Source organism: Oncorhynchus clarkii, chromosome 13 (genome assembly GCF_045791955.1).
Source record: "Oncorhynchus clarkii lewisi isolate Uvic-CL-2024 chromosome 13, UVic_Ocla_1.0, whole genome shotgun sequence".
NCBI lineage: Eukaryota > Metazoa > Chordata > Actinopteri > Salmoniformes > Salmonidae > Oncorhynchus > Oncorhynchus clarkii.
Genome location: NC_092159.1, coordinates 26,724,994 through 26,743,102, shown reverse-complemented (window position 1 = coordinate 26,743,102; position 18,109 = coordinate 26,724,994). Strand labels below are relative to the sequence as shown.

Genomic DNA, 18,109 nt, shown 5'->3' with positions numbered 1-18,109 from the left:
CAAAATACTAATTGAGTGCATGTAAACTTCTGACCCACTGGGAAGGTGATGAAAGAAATAAAAGCTGAAATAAATAATTCTCTCTACTACTTTTCTGACATTTCACATTCTAAAAATAAAGTGGTGATCCTAACTGACATAAGACAGTGACGTTTTATGAGGATTAAATGTCAGGAATTGTTAAAAACAGTTTAAATGTACATGGCTAAGATGTATGTAAACTTCCGACTTCAACTGTATCTGAGTTATTGGCGTTCAAGCAGACAGAAATCCATCCGATATGACGTAGCACTGTGATTAAGTCGCTCTCACTACACTGGAAGTTAATAGGGATATGATATTTAGATTGCAAAAATGTCTATCGTACATGTCAGATTTCAATAATGGCCGATGTCATAACTCGGGAGGATGTTTCCTCTCGAATGAGCCATTGATTATATTTTTGTGATATTCCTACCTCGAGAAATGTGTAATTTAACAGTGGGTCTAGCACATTTTTCCTGTTCGTCTTCCTCTTAAGTTCAGGGTGCATTGCATGGTTCTGTAGCTAGAGATATTTACAGAAAGGACATAGGAACCCAATGAATGAAGAACGTATAAAACCCCACCTAGCAGACTGTCCACAAATCGCATTCACGATGTCATGCTGCTGCTAAACTAATCATCACGCAATCCCTTCTCAAAGTCAGTGTATATGTCTATTTTCAACGAAAGCACGCAACGCCACAATTCCAAAAGGTATACGATGTTACAGATAGCAAGTTAATTATCGCATATCTCAGATTTTTTTTTGTAATATTGTACTTATCTTTGACGAAATTGGTGCTAATGTTGGGTTTGAGCTAGCGCGCAACAGACTCACATTCACTCCTTACAGGAGAGCGCTCCTTCTCCCAGAATCGCGAAGAATGCACCGCGCTGCCCATTGACGTAGCATGGGCAACGTTTTCCATCTCCTCAAAAGTACACTGCTCAAAAAAATAAAGGGAACACTTAAACAACACAATGTAACTCCAAGTCAATCACACTTCTGTGAAATCAAACTGTCCACTTAGGAAGCAACACTGATTGACAATACATTTCACATGCTGTTGTGCAAATGGAATAGACAACAGGTGAAAATTATAGGCAATTAGCAAGACACCCCCAATAAAGGAGTGGTTCTGCAGGTGGTGACCACAGACCACTTCTCAGTTCCTATGCTTTCTGGCTGATGTTTTGGTCACTTTTGAATGCTGCCGGTGCTTTCACTCTAGTGGTAGCATGAGACGGAGTCTACAACCCACACAAGTGGCTCAGGTAGTGCAGCTCATCCAGGATGGGACATCAATGCGAGCTGTGGCAAGAAGGTTTGCTGTGTCTGTCAGTGTAGTATCCAGAGCATGGAGGCGCTACCAGGAGACAGGCCAGTACATCAGGAGACGTGGAGGAGGCCGTAGGAGGGCAACAACCCAGCAGCAGGACCGCTACCTCCGCCTTTGTGCAAGGAGGAGCAGGAGGAGCACTGCCAGAGCCCTGCAAAATTACCCCCAGCAGGCCACAAATGTGCATGTGTCTGCTCAAACTCCATGAGGGTGGTATGAGGGCCCGACGTCCACAGGTGGGGGTTGTGCTTATAGCCCAACACCGTGCAGGATGTTTGGCATTCGCCAGAGAACACCAAGTTTGGCAAATTCGCCACTGCCGCCCTGTGCTCTTCACAGATGAAAGCAGGTTCACACTGAGCACATGTGACAGACGTGACAGAGTCTGGAGACGTCATGGAGAGGGTTCTGCTGCCTGCAACATCCTCCAGTATGACCGGTTTGTCGGTGGGTCAGTCATGGTGTGGGGTGGCATTTCTTTGGGGGGACGCACAGCCCTCCATGTACTCGCCAGAGGTAGCCTGACTGCCATTAGGTACCGAGATGAGATCCTCAGACCCCTTGTGAGACCACATGCTGGTGTGGTTGGCCCTGGGTTCCTCCTAATGCAAGACAATGCTAGACCTTACGTGGCTGGAGTGTGTCAGCAGTTCCTGCAAGAGGAAGGCATTGAGGCTATGGACTGGCCCGCCCGTTCCCCAGACCTGAATCCAATTGAGCACATCTGGGACATCATGTCTCGCTCCATCCACCAACGCCACGTTGCACCACAGACTGTCCAGGAGTTGGCAGATGCTTTAGTCCAGGTCTCGGAGGAGATCCCTCAGGAGACCATCCGCCACCTCAACATGAGAGTGCCCAGGCGTTGTAGGGAGGTCATACAGGCAAGTGGAGGCCACACACACACTACTGAGCCTCATTTTGACTTGTTTTAAGGACATTACATCAAAGTTGGATCAGCCTGTAGTGTGGTTTTCCACTTTAATTTAATTTGATTTCCATTGATAATTTTTGCGTGATTTTGTTGTCAGCACATTCAACTATGTAAAAAAAAGTATTTAATAAGAATATTTCATTAATTCAGATCTAGGATGTGTTATTTTAGTGTTCACTTAATTTTTTTGAGCAGTGTATATCAGCCGTTGCGAATGTCAACCCCCACTCTGATCTACATTGATCTGCAGGTTGAACATGGTGAGATTGTAGACTCCTAAATTGATAGTGCAATTTGTTTAGGCGATTTTACAGTGAACTAGCTACGTTACATGCTGATATCGTCTTTGGTTTCATTGCGTGTAGCTATGTTTGCTAGCTAGCTACCTAGCCCGCCAGCCAACCATAGAGTCGACTTGAGCTGCAACAGATTTCCACAACAACGTTCCATGTTGCTACCAACCTTACAGATAACGCCAAAATGAAACATTTGTTCACAAAAATATGTTGTTCTCACATAGTGTTATTTAACACTGTAAATTAAAGGAATGAGTGGTTTTGGCTGGATTTGTTATTTAAACCAATTGCAAGTGGCATGACCTAAGCCAATTGAAGTTAGCCTCTGAATCAGCAGGCAATGATCAACAGTGTAAAATGCTTTGGAAAGGTCTAGAAAGGCGGCAGCACAATGTCTCTTGTCCATACAATTTACTACATGAGATGCAGCAGAGATGGTGCCATGTCCTGGTCTAAAACCAGACTGATGAGCAATCTGGATATTTTTCATAGATAAGAAAGATTGTAGCTGAGAATTAAATCGAGGATCCAATACTTTTGCTAGGCAAGAATGTTTTGAAATAGGAACAAACCGTGATAAATAACTATCGCCCTATCAGAGGTGGCCTTTAGCACAGTAGCAGAACTATTAATTTGGTTGCACATTTTGTGGCAACATTGACGTGCATCATCTCTGGCTTTTTCCCAATCAAGCATTTACATAGAATGTTGAAAACAGACCCACTTACTTTATTCTGAAGATGGCAGTTAACCAGGAACAGAAGCCCTGCAGTGTAGACATTGTAGGCACAATGAAAATCAGACATTTGAAAAATATGCAGTTGAAAACATTAGTCACCAGTCACATTTTCAACACATGAAGATAAAAAAAATAATAATAATAAATATAATTCCACACAATCAAATAACTTGACAGTGTGATGCGTTATAAAAATGTTTTAGTTTTTAGGCCCTAATTCAATCAATTGCAGATAAATAAAAAACACAATGCTGGTTTATACTGTATCAGAGGTGTTTAAATCCAACATAGCAACATGCTATTCTCATGGTCATTGACATTGAATGTTAATGTGAAACCTAAATTCAAAACACAGTGTAAACATTCTGAATTAAACTATGGTGTTACATTATCTGCAATTTATTTCACTGGGGCCCAAGTACTGTATGACCAGAGAGGGCAATAAAGAAGGGACTGTCTGGGGTAAAGCCAACCTGATCTGGACGGCTATAGCGGTAGCCCAATCGTGATGTGAGTTTTAGTGAACAGACAGGGAGAGAGGAGCAAGAGCCTTAGCCTACCAGCTGGGATTAAAAGGCTAGGAGATAGAAAGATAACATGGACCTGAATTGACCTACTAGGGTGATTACAGTGCTACGTATGACTCGGGGATATGGTATGGAGTTGCATAGAATGTTCTTGGGGGACATTGGCGTGTGGATAACTGACCGGTTTAGCTTATATTTCTGTAGTAGTCACAAGTTGTTTGGACTAAAGGAAAACGTCTGTTCCACACACTGGGGCATTTCGCCTGAAGGATATTAATTTAAACTATCACCATATATGAATCACCATATCTAATATTGTGTGGCATTAGTTGGAAGTCAAGAGTGATGGAGATAAGTCTCCCTTATTATAAAACATCTATGTACTGTATCTATAAGGGGTGGGTGGGTAGTCTTCATCAGGAGTCACTAAGTGGAAATCTGTCTGGTGGACAGGACCCACACTATACACTCCCCCACCTGACTCCACCCACATCCAAGGCTGGCAGCCAACGGCTTTACAGTCCTTTGCTTGTCCTGCATTATTTAACAGGGATGGGAGGCAAAGCCAATGGAGTTGTTTAAAGAGCTGCACGTGTGACTAGTAGGAGACAACCTCAGTGGTGGGGAGACATTCAGAGGTGGGGAGACATTCGGAGGGAGGGATTTCTCACTTTATCCCGTTGATCGAAGTCGACAGAGCTGGAGACTGAAGTGAGACGTTCATAGCGGTCTGGCGCTTCAGAATGCAGAGCTGAGGCATCACTGGAAACAGAGGACAAGTGTCAGGCTTTGACGGAGGCACAAAGAACACCGCAGGACCGGGTTCTGCAACTGTTACGTTTGTTAATTTATGGTTTGAAACAGAATGGAAATGAGGCTAGACGGATTTCCTCACAATTAAAATGAACAGTAGTCACAGCTAATGGGGTCGATTCCATTTAAATTCCATCAATTCAGAAAGTAAACAGAAAATTGGAATTGGAATGTCAGTTTACAACATTTAAATGGAATTGACCCCAACCCACATCTTTCACTACTGCACATTTATCATAAAAAATGCCCTTTTATTAAATTAACCCATAATAGTTCCTCAACAATGTCCATAGAACCATGCCATTCTGTGTTTATTTTATAGTCAGTTTGATAAACTCCATCTCTCTGAGGGTCTAACATGATACATTCAAGATCCCATCATCCTAGGCGGAATTACTGGCCAATCAAGCATTGCGGAGTTGGCACGCATGTAATCCTATATTTTTTTACTGTAGATACTATGCACTAACAAAATCACAGAACATTTCACTTGAACTCCCCACTCCAAGGCAAACATCAAGAAGGCTTCTACGTGAATGACATAATAGATGCCCAGCTCCACGAGTTCAACATAGCTACAAACGTCAAACTCGTGGGGCTGGATAGATGTCTAGATAATGGTTTGTGCCATGACTGTAAAGACATCTGCCTTTTCAGGGAGGTATCAAGTAAAGGGTTACCCCTCACTCTATAGGACAAGGGACAAACACAGTGTGTAACTCAGACCAACACAACTCTGGCTGAGGTTGCCCCAAGTATGCCAAACATCTCAAAAATAAGGTAGGCATCATTGAGGAAACCCTCGAGCCAAATAATGGTTAAACACCAAGGGCCCTATTCAATTATCTTATTTTTTTAATGCCAGGCACTACGGGCTAATGACTAACAGTTTCCAGAAAAAGAGAGACAGACAGAGAGACAGACAGAGAGAGAGAGAGAGAAGAGGTCAAACAGGGAAATGGTTCCAATCATTTGTCCATCATAGATTTCTCATAGGGGATATGACACTTAAGATAAGAGCTGTGTTTCGTGTAGGCTTACCATGGCGTGACGTTTTGATAACCATGTAACTCTTTCTAGGACAAGGTGACTGGTCAATATATCTGTTTGTATTTACCCCCCCCCCCCCCCACAAAATGAAATGCTAATTGGCTGCTAATGTGGCTATCATAAAGAACTACAAATCCCATGATGATCTGGACAAGACTGCCGAATCCTGGCAAAGGTCATCTCTGGATGAACCATCTAATGTTAGCTAAATATGGTAATAAACAAATTGGGTCTGTGAACAGTCTTGTGCAAGTTTTAAATTGACACAATTACCTTTTAGCAAAGGTGTCAACTAGAGATGACGTGCAGGAGCTTGCAGGGATTTGTAGTTCTGCATGACGTCTACTGATATTAAGTAGCATTTTCAAATCAGAGTAAATAGAGCCGAATATATTGATAAGTCACCTTGTCTGAGAGAGATTTGCATGGCTCTCAAAACGTCACACCAGGGTAAGCCTGTACGAAACACATGCCTTATTTTAAGTGTTTCTAAAAATCCCCTATGGAAAAAAATGAATGGTGAAAAATATGATTGGAACCATTTCCCTGTCTGACTGCTAGGTTTTATGGGTATTATGACACCTCCACTATGGGGTTCTACAGCCTAGGTGATTGTGATTAAGGGGGGGAAAAATACACTATTAGTGTGGTGCCTGCCCTCAACAACAACAGTTTTACTCCATCATTTCTTGAAGGGTAGGATTTGTTTTGACATATTCCGGAAAGCCAGTTAGCGATTTTGAATAGGGCCCAAAGTCTACAAATAGATTGTGTTTTAGCTGCAGCACTGGGTGTGTATTGTAATCTCCCACCCTTATATCCTACAACAGAAGATCTACCACAGTCCAACAGTACACTTAGTCCAATGACAACATGTACAGATATGGGGGCAGTATACATTTCTCTGTCAGGGCAGAAGACCACATTCCACTTTCTAGCTGGATTCCAATCTGAAAACACTCCTGTCCTCTGCCTTTATTGAGGGGGAAGGGATGATTTTTTGGACTGAGAACCCAGCCCGTTGAGAACTTTGCTTCTTGTGGTCTAATAAAAAGGGTTCACCCTGGAGGCGCTATCATCACAGCTAATGTCACAGGGATTCACAAAGACGCCACAGCAAGAGGGCCTAGGGAAGTTAACATCCACACTGATGCACCTTTTACCTTGTATTATTTGCTCTCAGTGTGTCATAGTTACCCTTTTCTCTTCTCCGACTATGTTATATTCAAAACGTGTAAAAAGGAAGCATGCATGTCAAAAGATTCATATGTTAGGTGACAGTCAAAAGCACCAGAAGCCATGGCAGATACACTGGTGGAAGTCAACAGTATGGTTAATGACACACAAGGCCCTTATGGTGGGTTAACCAAAGTCAGAGTCGACACCCAATAAAAACCACAGCAAAAAACAGTGATGGAGCCCTCACACCAAACCATCTTGCTTGTTAATTAGACACACATACACCTTTCTCACACACACACACACACACCAACCCACAGCACACCCCAATTGGGGTGGATTCCAGTCCATTCTGGAATTGGATTGCAAGCATGCGCACACACGCGCACCTATCCGAAATGGAAAAAGAGAGAAAGTGTTAGTGCACCAGTTAGCAGGACAACAAGTACAGTTAGGGCTGTAAAAGCAAACAGGGAAGAGAGAAGACAACATTGGAAAACCAGGACATAAACAAAAACGTGTTAAAAAAACAGCATACTATTCCCGCTCCTCCAATCCGCTGAAACACTTCTTCGATCTTCACAGTGAAACAAAAAGAGAAGAAATTAGCATAATTGTCATGAATTGGAGTACACATTTACTTCATTAAGGTTAGTCCTGGATAGAAATCCTGAAGTATCAACAAATTGGATGTTACAATATATCGAGGCAGGAGAGGTTTATTAGAGCCATAGGAAGATGTGGTGTCGTCGCCCCCCCCCCCCCCCCCCCATCCCCTCACCGCACAAGGACATACAACCACTGGTGACACCTGCCTCGTCGCAGCTCTGAAAGAGAGCCCATGAAAGCAAGAAAACAGCTGTGTGTGTTGAGCGATTAACAAATGTGTGGAAAGTTACTACAGCGCTGAGCAGTATGCAACCATACGGCCGATGCACAGGCGTCGACTCCACTTCTGTCGGCAGCGTACATTTTTTGGAAAGCTGGGAAACTTATTTTGGCTATGATCTGGCAGAAATTCACCCATAGGTTGATGCAATTCATCGACTGACCAGGGGAACAAGACCACACACAGACCACATGAGAGGAAGTAAAGTTGTGAATGAATTAATTGATAGGCAGTAAAATGGGCAGTCACTGCCATCATGGGGCTTTTATTAGCTAATTGTTTTATTATGGGTAGTTACATTTTTTTTTAAATCTAACCAATTTTTCGAAAACCGAACAGAAACCAACTTCAAAAAGCATGAATGACTCAGCACTAGTGTGTGTGTGTGTGTGTGTGTGTAGGGAGTGACAAGGGAGAAGGAGAGCAAGCGGGACAGACAAGAAAACAGGAAGTATGTGGCGCAAAAGAGATTGTCTAGTCAGTTGTGGGACTACAGCAGGAAACGGTTTGCCCATATCTCTCTGTCCTTTAAATGAATGGGAGGACAGAACTATTTCAGAAAGGCAAAAGACACATAGCACTTAGAATCATATCCATAAGTAGACCCAGGTCACTTTAAAATAACCAAATAAGTCTTCAACTATTATTGTACTTAAAAGGGGCCATCCAGGATTGGTACACAGTAAATCAAGGAGACTTTAAATCACAGTGTTAAAATAATTTGGGTTAAATTAACTCTACTTGAGTTACCTTAACTGGCAGAGTGATACGCTCTCTGGAGTTAGTTGGGACAGAGTACTTTTAACTCAATTAAGAGTTACCAGAGAGAGGGAGTTAAATCTATGGAATATCCACAAATGTGGGAGGGGCCTCTGTCATATTTCCCAGCATGCTCTGTTGAGGGAAGATTTTTTTTTTTTAATTGTTTATTTTAATATCTGTCATTTTGCATGTACATTGATTGTTTACGATCATATTCTTCTAACTTTCTGCTCGGACAGGCTTTCTGAATGCAAGTCCTGAGTGAAATTGCTGGATATCTTCCCTTGAGTTGGATTTACAACAGGGATTGGATATCACTTTGCTAGTTACCATAATGTGACACATTGTTGCAATTAAGGCATCACCCTTACACTTCAGTAGTAGTAGTAAACTGATAGAGAAATGTACACTGGTGGAGTTCTGTGTTTTGAATTAACAGTCAAGTGTAAAATTGCAAGAGTTGACTAAAATCACACTAAAAAAAGAGTAATCAACTCTGAGTTGGATTTTTACTCTATTAGTTTAATACATTATAATGAAAAACAGCCTGGCATCAAAGACTAGACGTAACATAGTAAATGTAAAGCGGAGACACTCATTAGTATACGTTACATTGGGTACGATTACAAAAAGACAGATGGTTACTTAAAACCCTTTACACACGTGAGAATTGGCCTATTTGGATAGGGTGTAAATAAAATGTTTCTTGCTGAAGAAATATGAAAAGAATATATATATAAGCAATTGAAATGGAACAGTTTGGATATTATGGGGAAATGATTAGGTCAAAATTGAGGACACAGCAGTTCACCTGTTGTTGCAGTGTTAATTGTAAGTCCATTTTACATTCACTGTACTTTTCACTGTATTTGTTGAAATTAAATCTGAAAATACTCCAGATACATTCAGTAACAACATATTATTCGTGGAAAATGTGGGGTAGGTGCAACACATTACAAAACAATGACAAGGGTTTGAGTGAGAGGACTAACTGTGGCCACAAACCTCTCCAAAATGTGCAAAGTTCCTAAGTCATTTCGATGCAGTTTTATGACTCAAAGAAGAGTCTTCGACTATAATGTTTGTTTTTTTTTGGGGGGGGGGGGTTCTCCTAGCTGTGCCAGTGAGGAACTAGAGAAAGGACACTTGTAGTTGCTTGGTTTGGCACACAACCCTGCATCCTCCATCACAATTACTGTTGTGATGGTTACTGTACAGTCACTGTATTCCAATTTAGGCGCTTATCAGTGCCAAAATCGGCTATTTTCAACCTATACGAGTGCGAGTGTAAAGGGCTACAGGTAGACACAGTGATATGACCTAGGTGCACAAAGTCAACAGCATAGTGGGTCAATTTCCGCAACAACCTAAGAGCATTGAAGCGCAAGGCTAAACTCCCTCACTGTTTTGGTCCCATACATGCGCAGCTACTGTGTGGGAGCAAAGTCTTGCATCTCACTTACCGCAACATCTGCGGATCTGCTCTTGGCAATGTCATTTCAGAGTCTACCTTTAAGCCAAATATGAAAGGTTGGTCGGAGAGGATGGGTGGGCGTATATCGCAAAAGTCAAGCTACCCCAAAGGTTGCATGTTTGAATCACATCACAGACAACTTTAGCTAATTAGCAACTTTGCAACTAATTACTACTTTTTAGCTACTTTGCAACTGCAGAGAGTTGCAAAGTACACTGCTCAAAAAAATAAAGGGAACACTAAAATAACACATCCTAGATCTGAATTAATGAAATATTCTTATTAAATACTTTTTTCTTTACATAGTTGAATGTGCTGACAACAAAATCACACAAAAATTATCAATGGAAATCAAATTTATCAACCCATGGAGATCTGGATTTGGAGTGACACTCAAAATTAAAGTGGAAAACCACACTACAGGCTGATCCAACTTTGATGTAATGTCCTTAAAACAAGTCAAAATGAGGTTCAGTAGTGTGTGTGGCCTCCACGTGCCTGTATGACCACCCTACAACGCCTGGGCATGCTCCTGATGAGGTGGCGGATGGTCTCCTGAGGGATCTCCTCCCAGACCTGGACTAAAGCATCTGCCAACTCCTGGACAGTCTGTGGTGCAACGTGGCGTTGGTGGATTGAGCGAGACATGATGTCCCAGGTGTGTTCAATTGGATTCAGGTCTGGGGAACGGGCGGGCCAGTCCATAGCATCAATGCCTTCCACTTGCAGGAACTGCTGACACACTCCAGCCACATGAGGTCTAGCATTGTCTTGCATTAGGAGGAACCCAGGACCAACCGCACCAGCATATAGTCTCACAAGGGGTCTGAGGATCTCATCTCGGTACCTAATGGCAGTCAGGCTACCTCTGGCGAGCACATGGAGGGCTGTGCGGCCCCCCAAAGAAATGCCACCCCACACCATGACTGACCCACCGCCAAACCGGTCATGCTGGACGATGTTGGAGGCAGCAGAACGTTCTCCACGGCGTCTCCAGACTCTGTGACGTCTGTCACGTGCTCAGTGTGAACCTGCTTTCATCTGTGAAGAGCACAGGGTGCCAGTGGCGAATTTGCCAATCTTGGTGTTCTCTGGCAAATGCCAAACGTCCTGCACGGTGTTGGGCTGTAAGCACAACCCCCACCTGTGGACGTCGGGCCCTCATTACCTACGGCCTCCTCCACATCTCCTGATGTACTGGCCTGTCTCCTGGTAGCGCCTCCATGCTCTGGACACTACGCTGACAGACACAGCAAACCTTCTTGCCACAGCTCGCATTGATGTGGCATCCTGGATGAGCTGCACTACCTGAGCCACTTGTGTGGGTTGTAGACTCCGTCTCATGCTACCACTAGAGTGAAAGCACCGCCAGCATTCAAAAGTGACCAAAACATCAGCCAGGAATCATAGGAACTGAGAAGTGGTCTGTGGTTACAGAACCACTCCTTATTGGGGGTGTCTTGCTAATTGCCTATGATTTCCACCTGTTGTCTATTCCATTTGCACAAGAGCATGTAAAATGTATTGTTAATCAGTGTTGCTTCCTAAGTGGACAGTTTGATTTCACAGAAGTGTGATTGACTTGGAGTTACATTGTGTTGTTTAAGTGTTCCCTTTATTTTTTTGAGCAGTGTAGTTGATCAAATTACACGAGATTAGACTGATCTAAGGAGTGACCCCAAACCACAATTTGGTTTTCATAGAAAAGTCACTGCCAAGAAATGCTTATGTTAGCATGACACATTTTTTTGTTTTTTTATTTACTCCGCAAAGAGTGTGTTTGAATTTGCCTCTTTGCTTGACATCATGGTAAAATCAAAAGAATTCAGCCAAGACCTCATAAAAAAAATTGTAGACCTCCACAGGTCTGGTTCATCCTTGGGAGCAATTTCCAAATGCCTGAAGGTACCACATTCATCTGAACAAACAATAGTACGCAAGTATAAACACCATGGGACCACAGAGCCGTCATACCACACAGGAAGGAGACGCATTCTGTCTCCTAGAGAGGAACGTACATTGGTGCGAAAAGTGCAAATCAATCCCAGAACAACAAAAGTATCTATATCCACAGTAAAACGAGTCCTATATCAACATAACCTGAAAGGCCGCTCAGCAAGGAAGAAGCCACTGCTCCAAAGCCGCCATAAAAAAGCCAAACTACCGTTTGCAACTGCACATGGGGACAAATATCGTACTTTTTGGAGAAATGTCTTCTGGTCTGATGAAACAAAAATAGAAGAAAAAAAAATCCTACAATGTGATTTTCTGGATTTTCTTTTCTCATTGTGTCTGTCATAGTTGAAGTGTACCTATGATGAAAATTACAGGCCTCTCATCTTTTTAAGTGGGAGAACTTGCACAATTGGTGGCTGACTAAATACTTTTTTGCCCCACTGTAAGTGACAGTGAAACAAGTCTCCCTGAATGACTTGCAAACCAATAATCCTGAAGGAAGAGGTAGGAAGGAATGGTGATGGGGTTACTAAAGGCACACGGTCATAATAGGCAAGTAATTCTCACAATTCAACAGACAAGAGCCAATGATCAGTAGGACTACACCAGGGCAGTGCGTGTGTACTCATGCGAGTGTGATGTAACACCTCAGAGTCATTTGTTAGGCCTACCTGTCAGCGTCTGTCACCAATGCCAAGCGTCCATAATCCCAGGCCACTTTCCGCAATATTGAGAAGATAAATAGAAGCACCTGAAAGCACAGAGGAAAGTAATGCTATATGATTTACATCTTCATTGGTGTTTTTCAGGTGAAGCCGCAAGAACATATGGTGTATCACTCAAATGTTGAAATTGATTTTATAGCAATGTCACTGCTGTTCTAAAACCATGTTCTAAGACCAGTAAGTAAGCACTTACCGGGCTCCAAAATGATGGACACCCTTGATAAAGATTAACAATAATGACGGGAAAACATGTACAAATACCAAGCAATATTGTACGCTCCAAAAATTGGAAAGATTTCAAAATGTCTTGGGGTTATGATCTTTGACCCTCAAACTTTCTTACTCACATTCATGTAGAAGTGTTCAGAAACATTTTCTATTCTTACTTACAATAAAAGTGACTCCAAAATGAAATGATTTACCTTTTATTTCTACTGAGCACTAAATAATCTGAAACACAACCAAAACAAAAAAAAAACGTAATTAATTTATTTAAAATCAAATCTTATTTGTCACATGCTCCGATCTGAATACACACAGGTTACTGTGAAATGCTTACTTACAAGCCCTTAACTCTTTCTTGAACTGCATTGCTGGTTAAGAAAATAAAAATAAAAAAGTAGCACAAAAATAAAGAGGCTGAGTCAATGTGCGGGGGTACAGGTTAGTCGAGGTATTTTGAACATGTAAGTAGGGGTGAAGTGACTATGCATAGATAATAAATAGGGAGTAGCTGCAGTGTAAAAACAAAGGGAGAGGGGGTGTCAATGTAAATAGTCCGGGTGGCCATTTGATTAATTGTTCCGCATTCTTCTGGCTTGGGGGTAGAAGCTGTTAAGGAGCCTTTTGGTCCGAGATTTAAGAATATTTAGGAGTGTCAACCCTACCTTCTTGAGGAAAAAAAAAATATTAAATGTTAAACAAAATCTTTGAGTAATTCTATAAAATATAATTTAACATTTTTTTTGCATAGCTCAGTATTTGAATGATGTATTTTATACAGTCATTATTGCTCATCTTTCTCAAGGGTGTCAATCATTCAGACCCCACTTCATATTGAGGTAAATGTAGTATGATTAGAGGATGACAATAAAAAGAAGCAACATTGGTGCTTAATTCTAAAGGATAAAAAAAAGTAAAAGTATAAAAAAGGCCAGCACTCACATTACTCAGATTCCAAAAATGCATATTTATTTCACACTTTCCTTACGCTGACAAATACTGAGTAATGACATGAAATAAATTGACTAAACTATCTAGCCTTTTCATCCGTTCATCATGTTATGATGTCATGTCCATGTTAGTATATTTTATTTAACCAGGAATAGACAAGACTTGAGGTCAGAAACCTGTTTTGGGAAGGGGACCTGCTATATGCTACTTTATGAGCATCAACGTGACATTGTCCTGAGAAACAAAATCCGTGAGAGACAGGGATCTTTGAGTGCACAGGCACACATTATGAAATTTGTGACCCTGTCATTTTGAATGAAAACGCATTCTGGACACATCTATTTCATAGATGTACAGTTATTGACTTAAATTAGTCTGTCCACAACACTTTTTTCCCCCCAATCTTCCTCTGTCCAGTGTCAATGTTCTTTTGCCCATCTTAATCTTTTCTATGTATTGGCCAGTCTGAGATATGGATTTTTCTTTGCAACTCTGTCTAGAAGGCCAGCATTCCAGAGTCGCCTCTTCACTGTTGAGTTGAGAATGGTGTTCGCGGGTATTATTTAATGAAGCTGCCAGTTGAGGACTTGTGAGGTATCTGTTTCTCAAACTAGACACTAATGTACTTGTCCTCTTGCTCAGTTATGCACCGGGACCTCCCACTCTTTCTATTCTGGTTAGTGCCAGTTTGCGCTGTTCTGTGAAGGGAGTAGTACACAGCGTTGTACGAGATCTTCAGTTTCTTGGCAATTTCTCGCATGGAATAGCCTTCATTTCTCAGACCAAGAAGAGACTGATGAGTTTCAGAAGAAAGTGCTTTGTTTCTGGCCATTTTGTGCCTGTAATCAAACCCACAAATGCTGATGCTCCAGATACTCAACTAGGCCAGGTGTATTGCTTCTTCAAATCAGAACAGTTTTCAACTGTGCTAACATAATTGCAAAATGGTTTTCTAATGATCAATTAGCCTTTTAAAATCATAAACTTGGATAAGCTAACACAACATGCCATTGGAACACAGGAATGATGGTTTCTGATAATAGGCCTCTTTATGCATATGTAGATATTCCATTTTTTTTAAATGAAGTCAGCTGTTTCCAGCTACAGTCATTTACAACATTAATGTCTACACTGTATTTCTGATCAATTGGATGTGATTTTAAAAGGACAAAAAAAAATGTCCTTGTTTTTAAAAAAAAAAGCCCATTTCTACTTCTGATCTGTACTTTATATTTGTGTTTTTTGTTTTCCTCAGCAGATAACCATATCTTTCAAATTCTGTGCACGTTACTAAGTTGTTTAGACAAATATATAGAATATTTAACAAAATCTCCCTGTGTTTTAATGCGCAGGATGTTGAAAGACAATCGCAACAAATATGACCGTACCCTTGTTGCCTGGCTACATAAAGTACATAATACACTAATCAGGGTTGGGGTCATTCCATTCAATTCGATTCAGTCAGTGGCATGAGACTTATAAAATTATTTAATTGGAATGTAAAATAAAATGTATGTTATATTTTTTAAGTTAAAGTTATATTTGCTTTTTGAATTGACTGTAAGTTAACACTGCTTGAGACACCTTGACATTTTGGAGAAAAAAAAAGTTAAAAAGTAAACATTGCTGGAGACAAGGTCTCCAAAACGGCAAGGTATCTCAAGCAGTGTTAACTTCCAGTCAATTCAAAAAATAATAAATACAGTATAATGACAAAGCAAGAACTGTTTTTTAGAAATGTTTGCTAACCTAAAATAATAACTGAAACATTACATTTACATAATTATTCAGACACTTTACTCAGTACTTTGTTGAAGAACATTTGGCAGTGATTAGTCTTCTTGGGTAGGAAGCTACAAGCTTGGCACACCTGTATTTAGGGAGTTCTCCCATTCTTCTCTGAAGTTCTGTCAGGTTGGATTGGGAGCGCTGCTGCACAGCCATTTGCAGGTCTCCCCAGAGATGTTCGATCAGGTTCAAGCTGGGACATTGAGACTTGTCCCAAAGCCACTCCTGCATTGTCTGTGTGTTTAGGGTCATTGTCCTGTTGAAAGGAGAACCTTTACCCCAGTCTGAGGTCCTGAGAGCTCTAGAGCAGGTTTTCATCAAGGATCTTTCTGTATGTTGCTCCGTTCATCTTTTCCTCGATCACGACTAGTCTTCCAGTCCCTGCCACTGAAAAACATCACCACAGCCTGATGCTGCCACCACCATGCTTCACTGTAGGGATGGTGCCAGGTTTCCTCTAGGAGGGACGCTTGGCATTCAGGCCAAAGAGTTCAATCTTGCTTTCATCAGACCGGAGAATCTTGTTTCTCATGATCCGAGAGTCTTTAGGTGCCTTTTGTCAGACTCAAAGCGGGCTATCATGTGCCTTTTCCTGAGGAGTGGCTTCCGTCTGGCCACTCTACCATAAAGGCCTGATTGGTGGAGTGCTGCAGAGATGGTTGTCCTTCTGGAAGATTATCCCATCTCCACAGAGGAACTTCAGAGCTCTTTCAGAGTGACCATCGGGTTCTTGGTCACCTCCCTGACCAAGGCCCTTCTCCTACGAATGCTCAGTTTGACAGGGTGGCCAGCTCTAGGAAGAGTCTTGGTGGTTCAAAACTTCTTCCATTTAAGAATGATGGAGGCCACTGTGTTCTTGGGAACCTTCAATATTGCAGACTCTTTTTGGTGCCGTTCCCCAGATCTGTGCCTTAACACAATCCTGTCTCAGAGGTTTATGGACAATTCTTTCGACCTCATGGCTTGGTTTGTGCTCTGACATGCACTGTCAACTGTGGGGATCTTATATATACACACAGGTGTGTGCCTTTCCAAATCATGCCCAATCAATTTTATTTACCATAGATGGACTCCAAGTTGTAGAAACATCTCAAGGATGATCAATGGAAACAGGATGCACCGGAGCTCAAATTGTCAATTTGAGTCTCATAGCAAAGGGTCTGAATACTTCTGTAAATAATATATATATTTTAGATATATATTCATTTGCAAAGAATTCTAAAAACCTGTTTTCGCTTTGTCATTATGGGGTATTGTGTGTAGATTGCTGAATAATTTAAAAAAATCTATTTTAGAGTAAGGCCGTAATGTAACAAAATGTGGAAAAGGGGTCTGAATACTTTCAGAAGGCACTGTAAACACACACACACACAGATATGTACACATGTGATTGTTGTAGGTTCACATAAAGTCATAAGGACACCTTTTCTCAAATATGGACCTTCAGGTTAGAAGTATTGCTGTACACAGACCTGGGATCCCAGGTAAGTAGAATCTCTGGCCAATGAATCAGTGACATAAGTCAATAAATTAACTACGGGGGAGAGCTAAAAGATCCTGCAGCACTGGAATGGGTCTAGGAATCTATTTGAAATTCAGGCAAGACTGATCTCTAGGCAGACTCACCAGGAAGCACATAAAGTCCAGCGCAAGGACTGTGGGGACGCCTCCAAAGGGTAGGCCCTGAAGCACGGTGCTGCGGATTCGGGCAGAGTAACAGTAGTCCTTGGATTCATTGTTGGCAGAGCAGTTCTCCTGGCCTGCAATGCAGGCCCGGACACCCCCCGGCCATATCCCCATGGTCACGATCAGGTGAAGACCCACAGGATCAGCACTCTGAGCAAGCTCACAGCCGCATCTTCCTGGGAACCTATCGTGGAAGGAAGGAGGGAAAAGGAAAGTGAAACCACCTATTTCAGATATCTAGATAAACCACACAGAAATCTGAAAATATCTGAAACCTCAGATCTTTGTAAATTACTGTTTCTAAAACTAGAACATGTTGTGAACACAATTCCATAAATAGAGCAAGTGCCGTGCCGCTAAGGACCATTTCACAAAGCAGAATAAGCTTGTTAAGGGCACTTCACAGTAACAGAATTGTCACTTTACAAGTATGCCAAACAAAAACCATTGATTGCAAAGTTAAACCATACAACTCTATGTGGCCATTATGGTATTGATATGATATACTATATTCTAGTGCCAAAATGTACTACAAAGTGTAAATAGGATAATTTTGGTCATAAAGTAAGTCTTGTCCAAAAGGTTTTGAGAGTTCATCCCAACTTACATGAGGGTTGGTTTGGATTACAATTACATCAACATACATGCCCCCTTTTTGCCCAATAACATGTGGTGGCAAAGCCTAGGGAGAATTGCCACTACTCTTGCTCAAGTCAAAATGTAACCCGTCTCATCACAATTGAAGTCACTCTAA

General features: G+C 41.6%; 1 protein-coding gene across 1 annotated transcript in view; it reads right to left on the bottom strand.

The window, feature by feature from the left end:
* LOC139423871 (CSC1-like protein 2) overlaps positions 1 to 17,499 on the bottom strand; it is an 83,696-nt gene extending 66,197 nt beyond the window's left edge. Inside the window, exons 1-5 of the mRNA XM_071175513.1 lie at positions 17,296 to 17,499; positions 12,655 to 12,734; positions 7,441 to 7,479; positions 4,532 to 4,622; positions 3,323 to 3,360 (exon numbers count right to left, since the gene is read on the bottom strand). Of these exons, the coding sequence (XP_071031614.1) occupies positions 3,323 to 3,360; positions 4,532 to 4,622; positions 7,441 to 7,479; positions 12,655 to 12,734; positions 17,296 to 17,469 (422 nt within the window). The 5' untranslated portion in view covers positions 17,470 to 17,499. The remainder of the gene's footprint in view (positions 1 to 3,322; positions 3,361 to 4,531; positions 4,623 to 7,440; positions 7,480 to 12,654; positions 12,735 to 17,295) is intronic.
* Between the last annotated feature and the right edge of the window lie 610 nt (positions 17,500 to 18,109).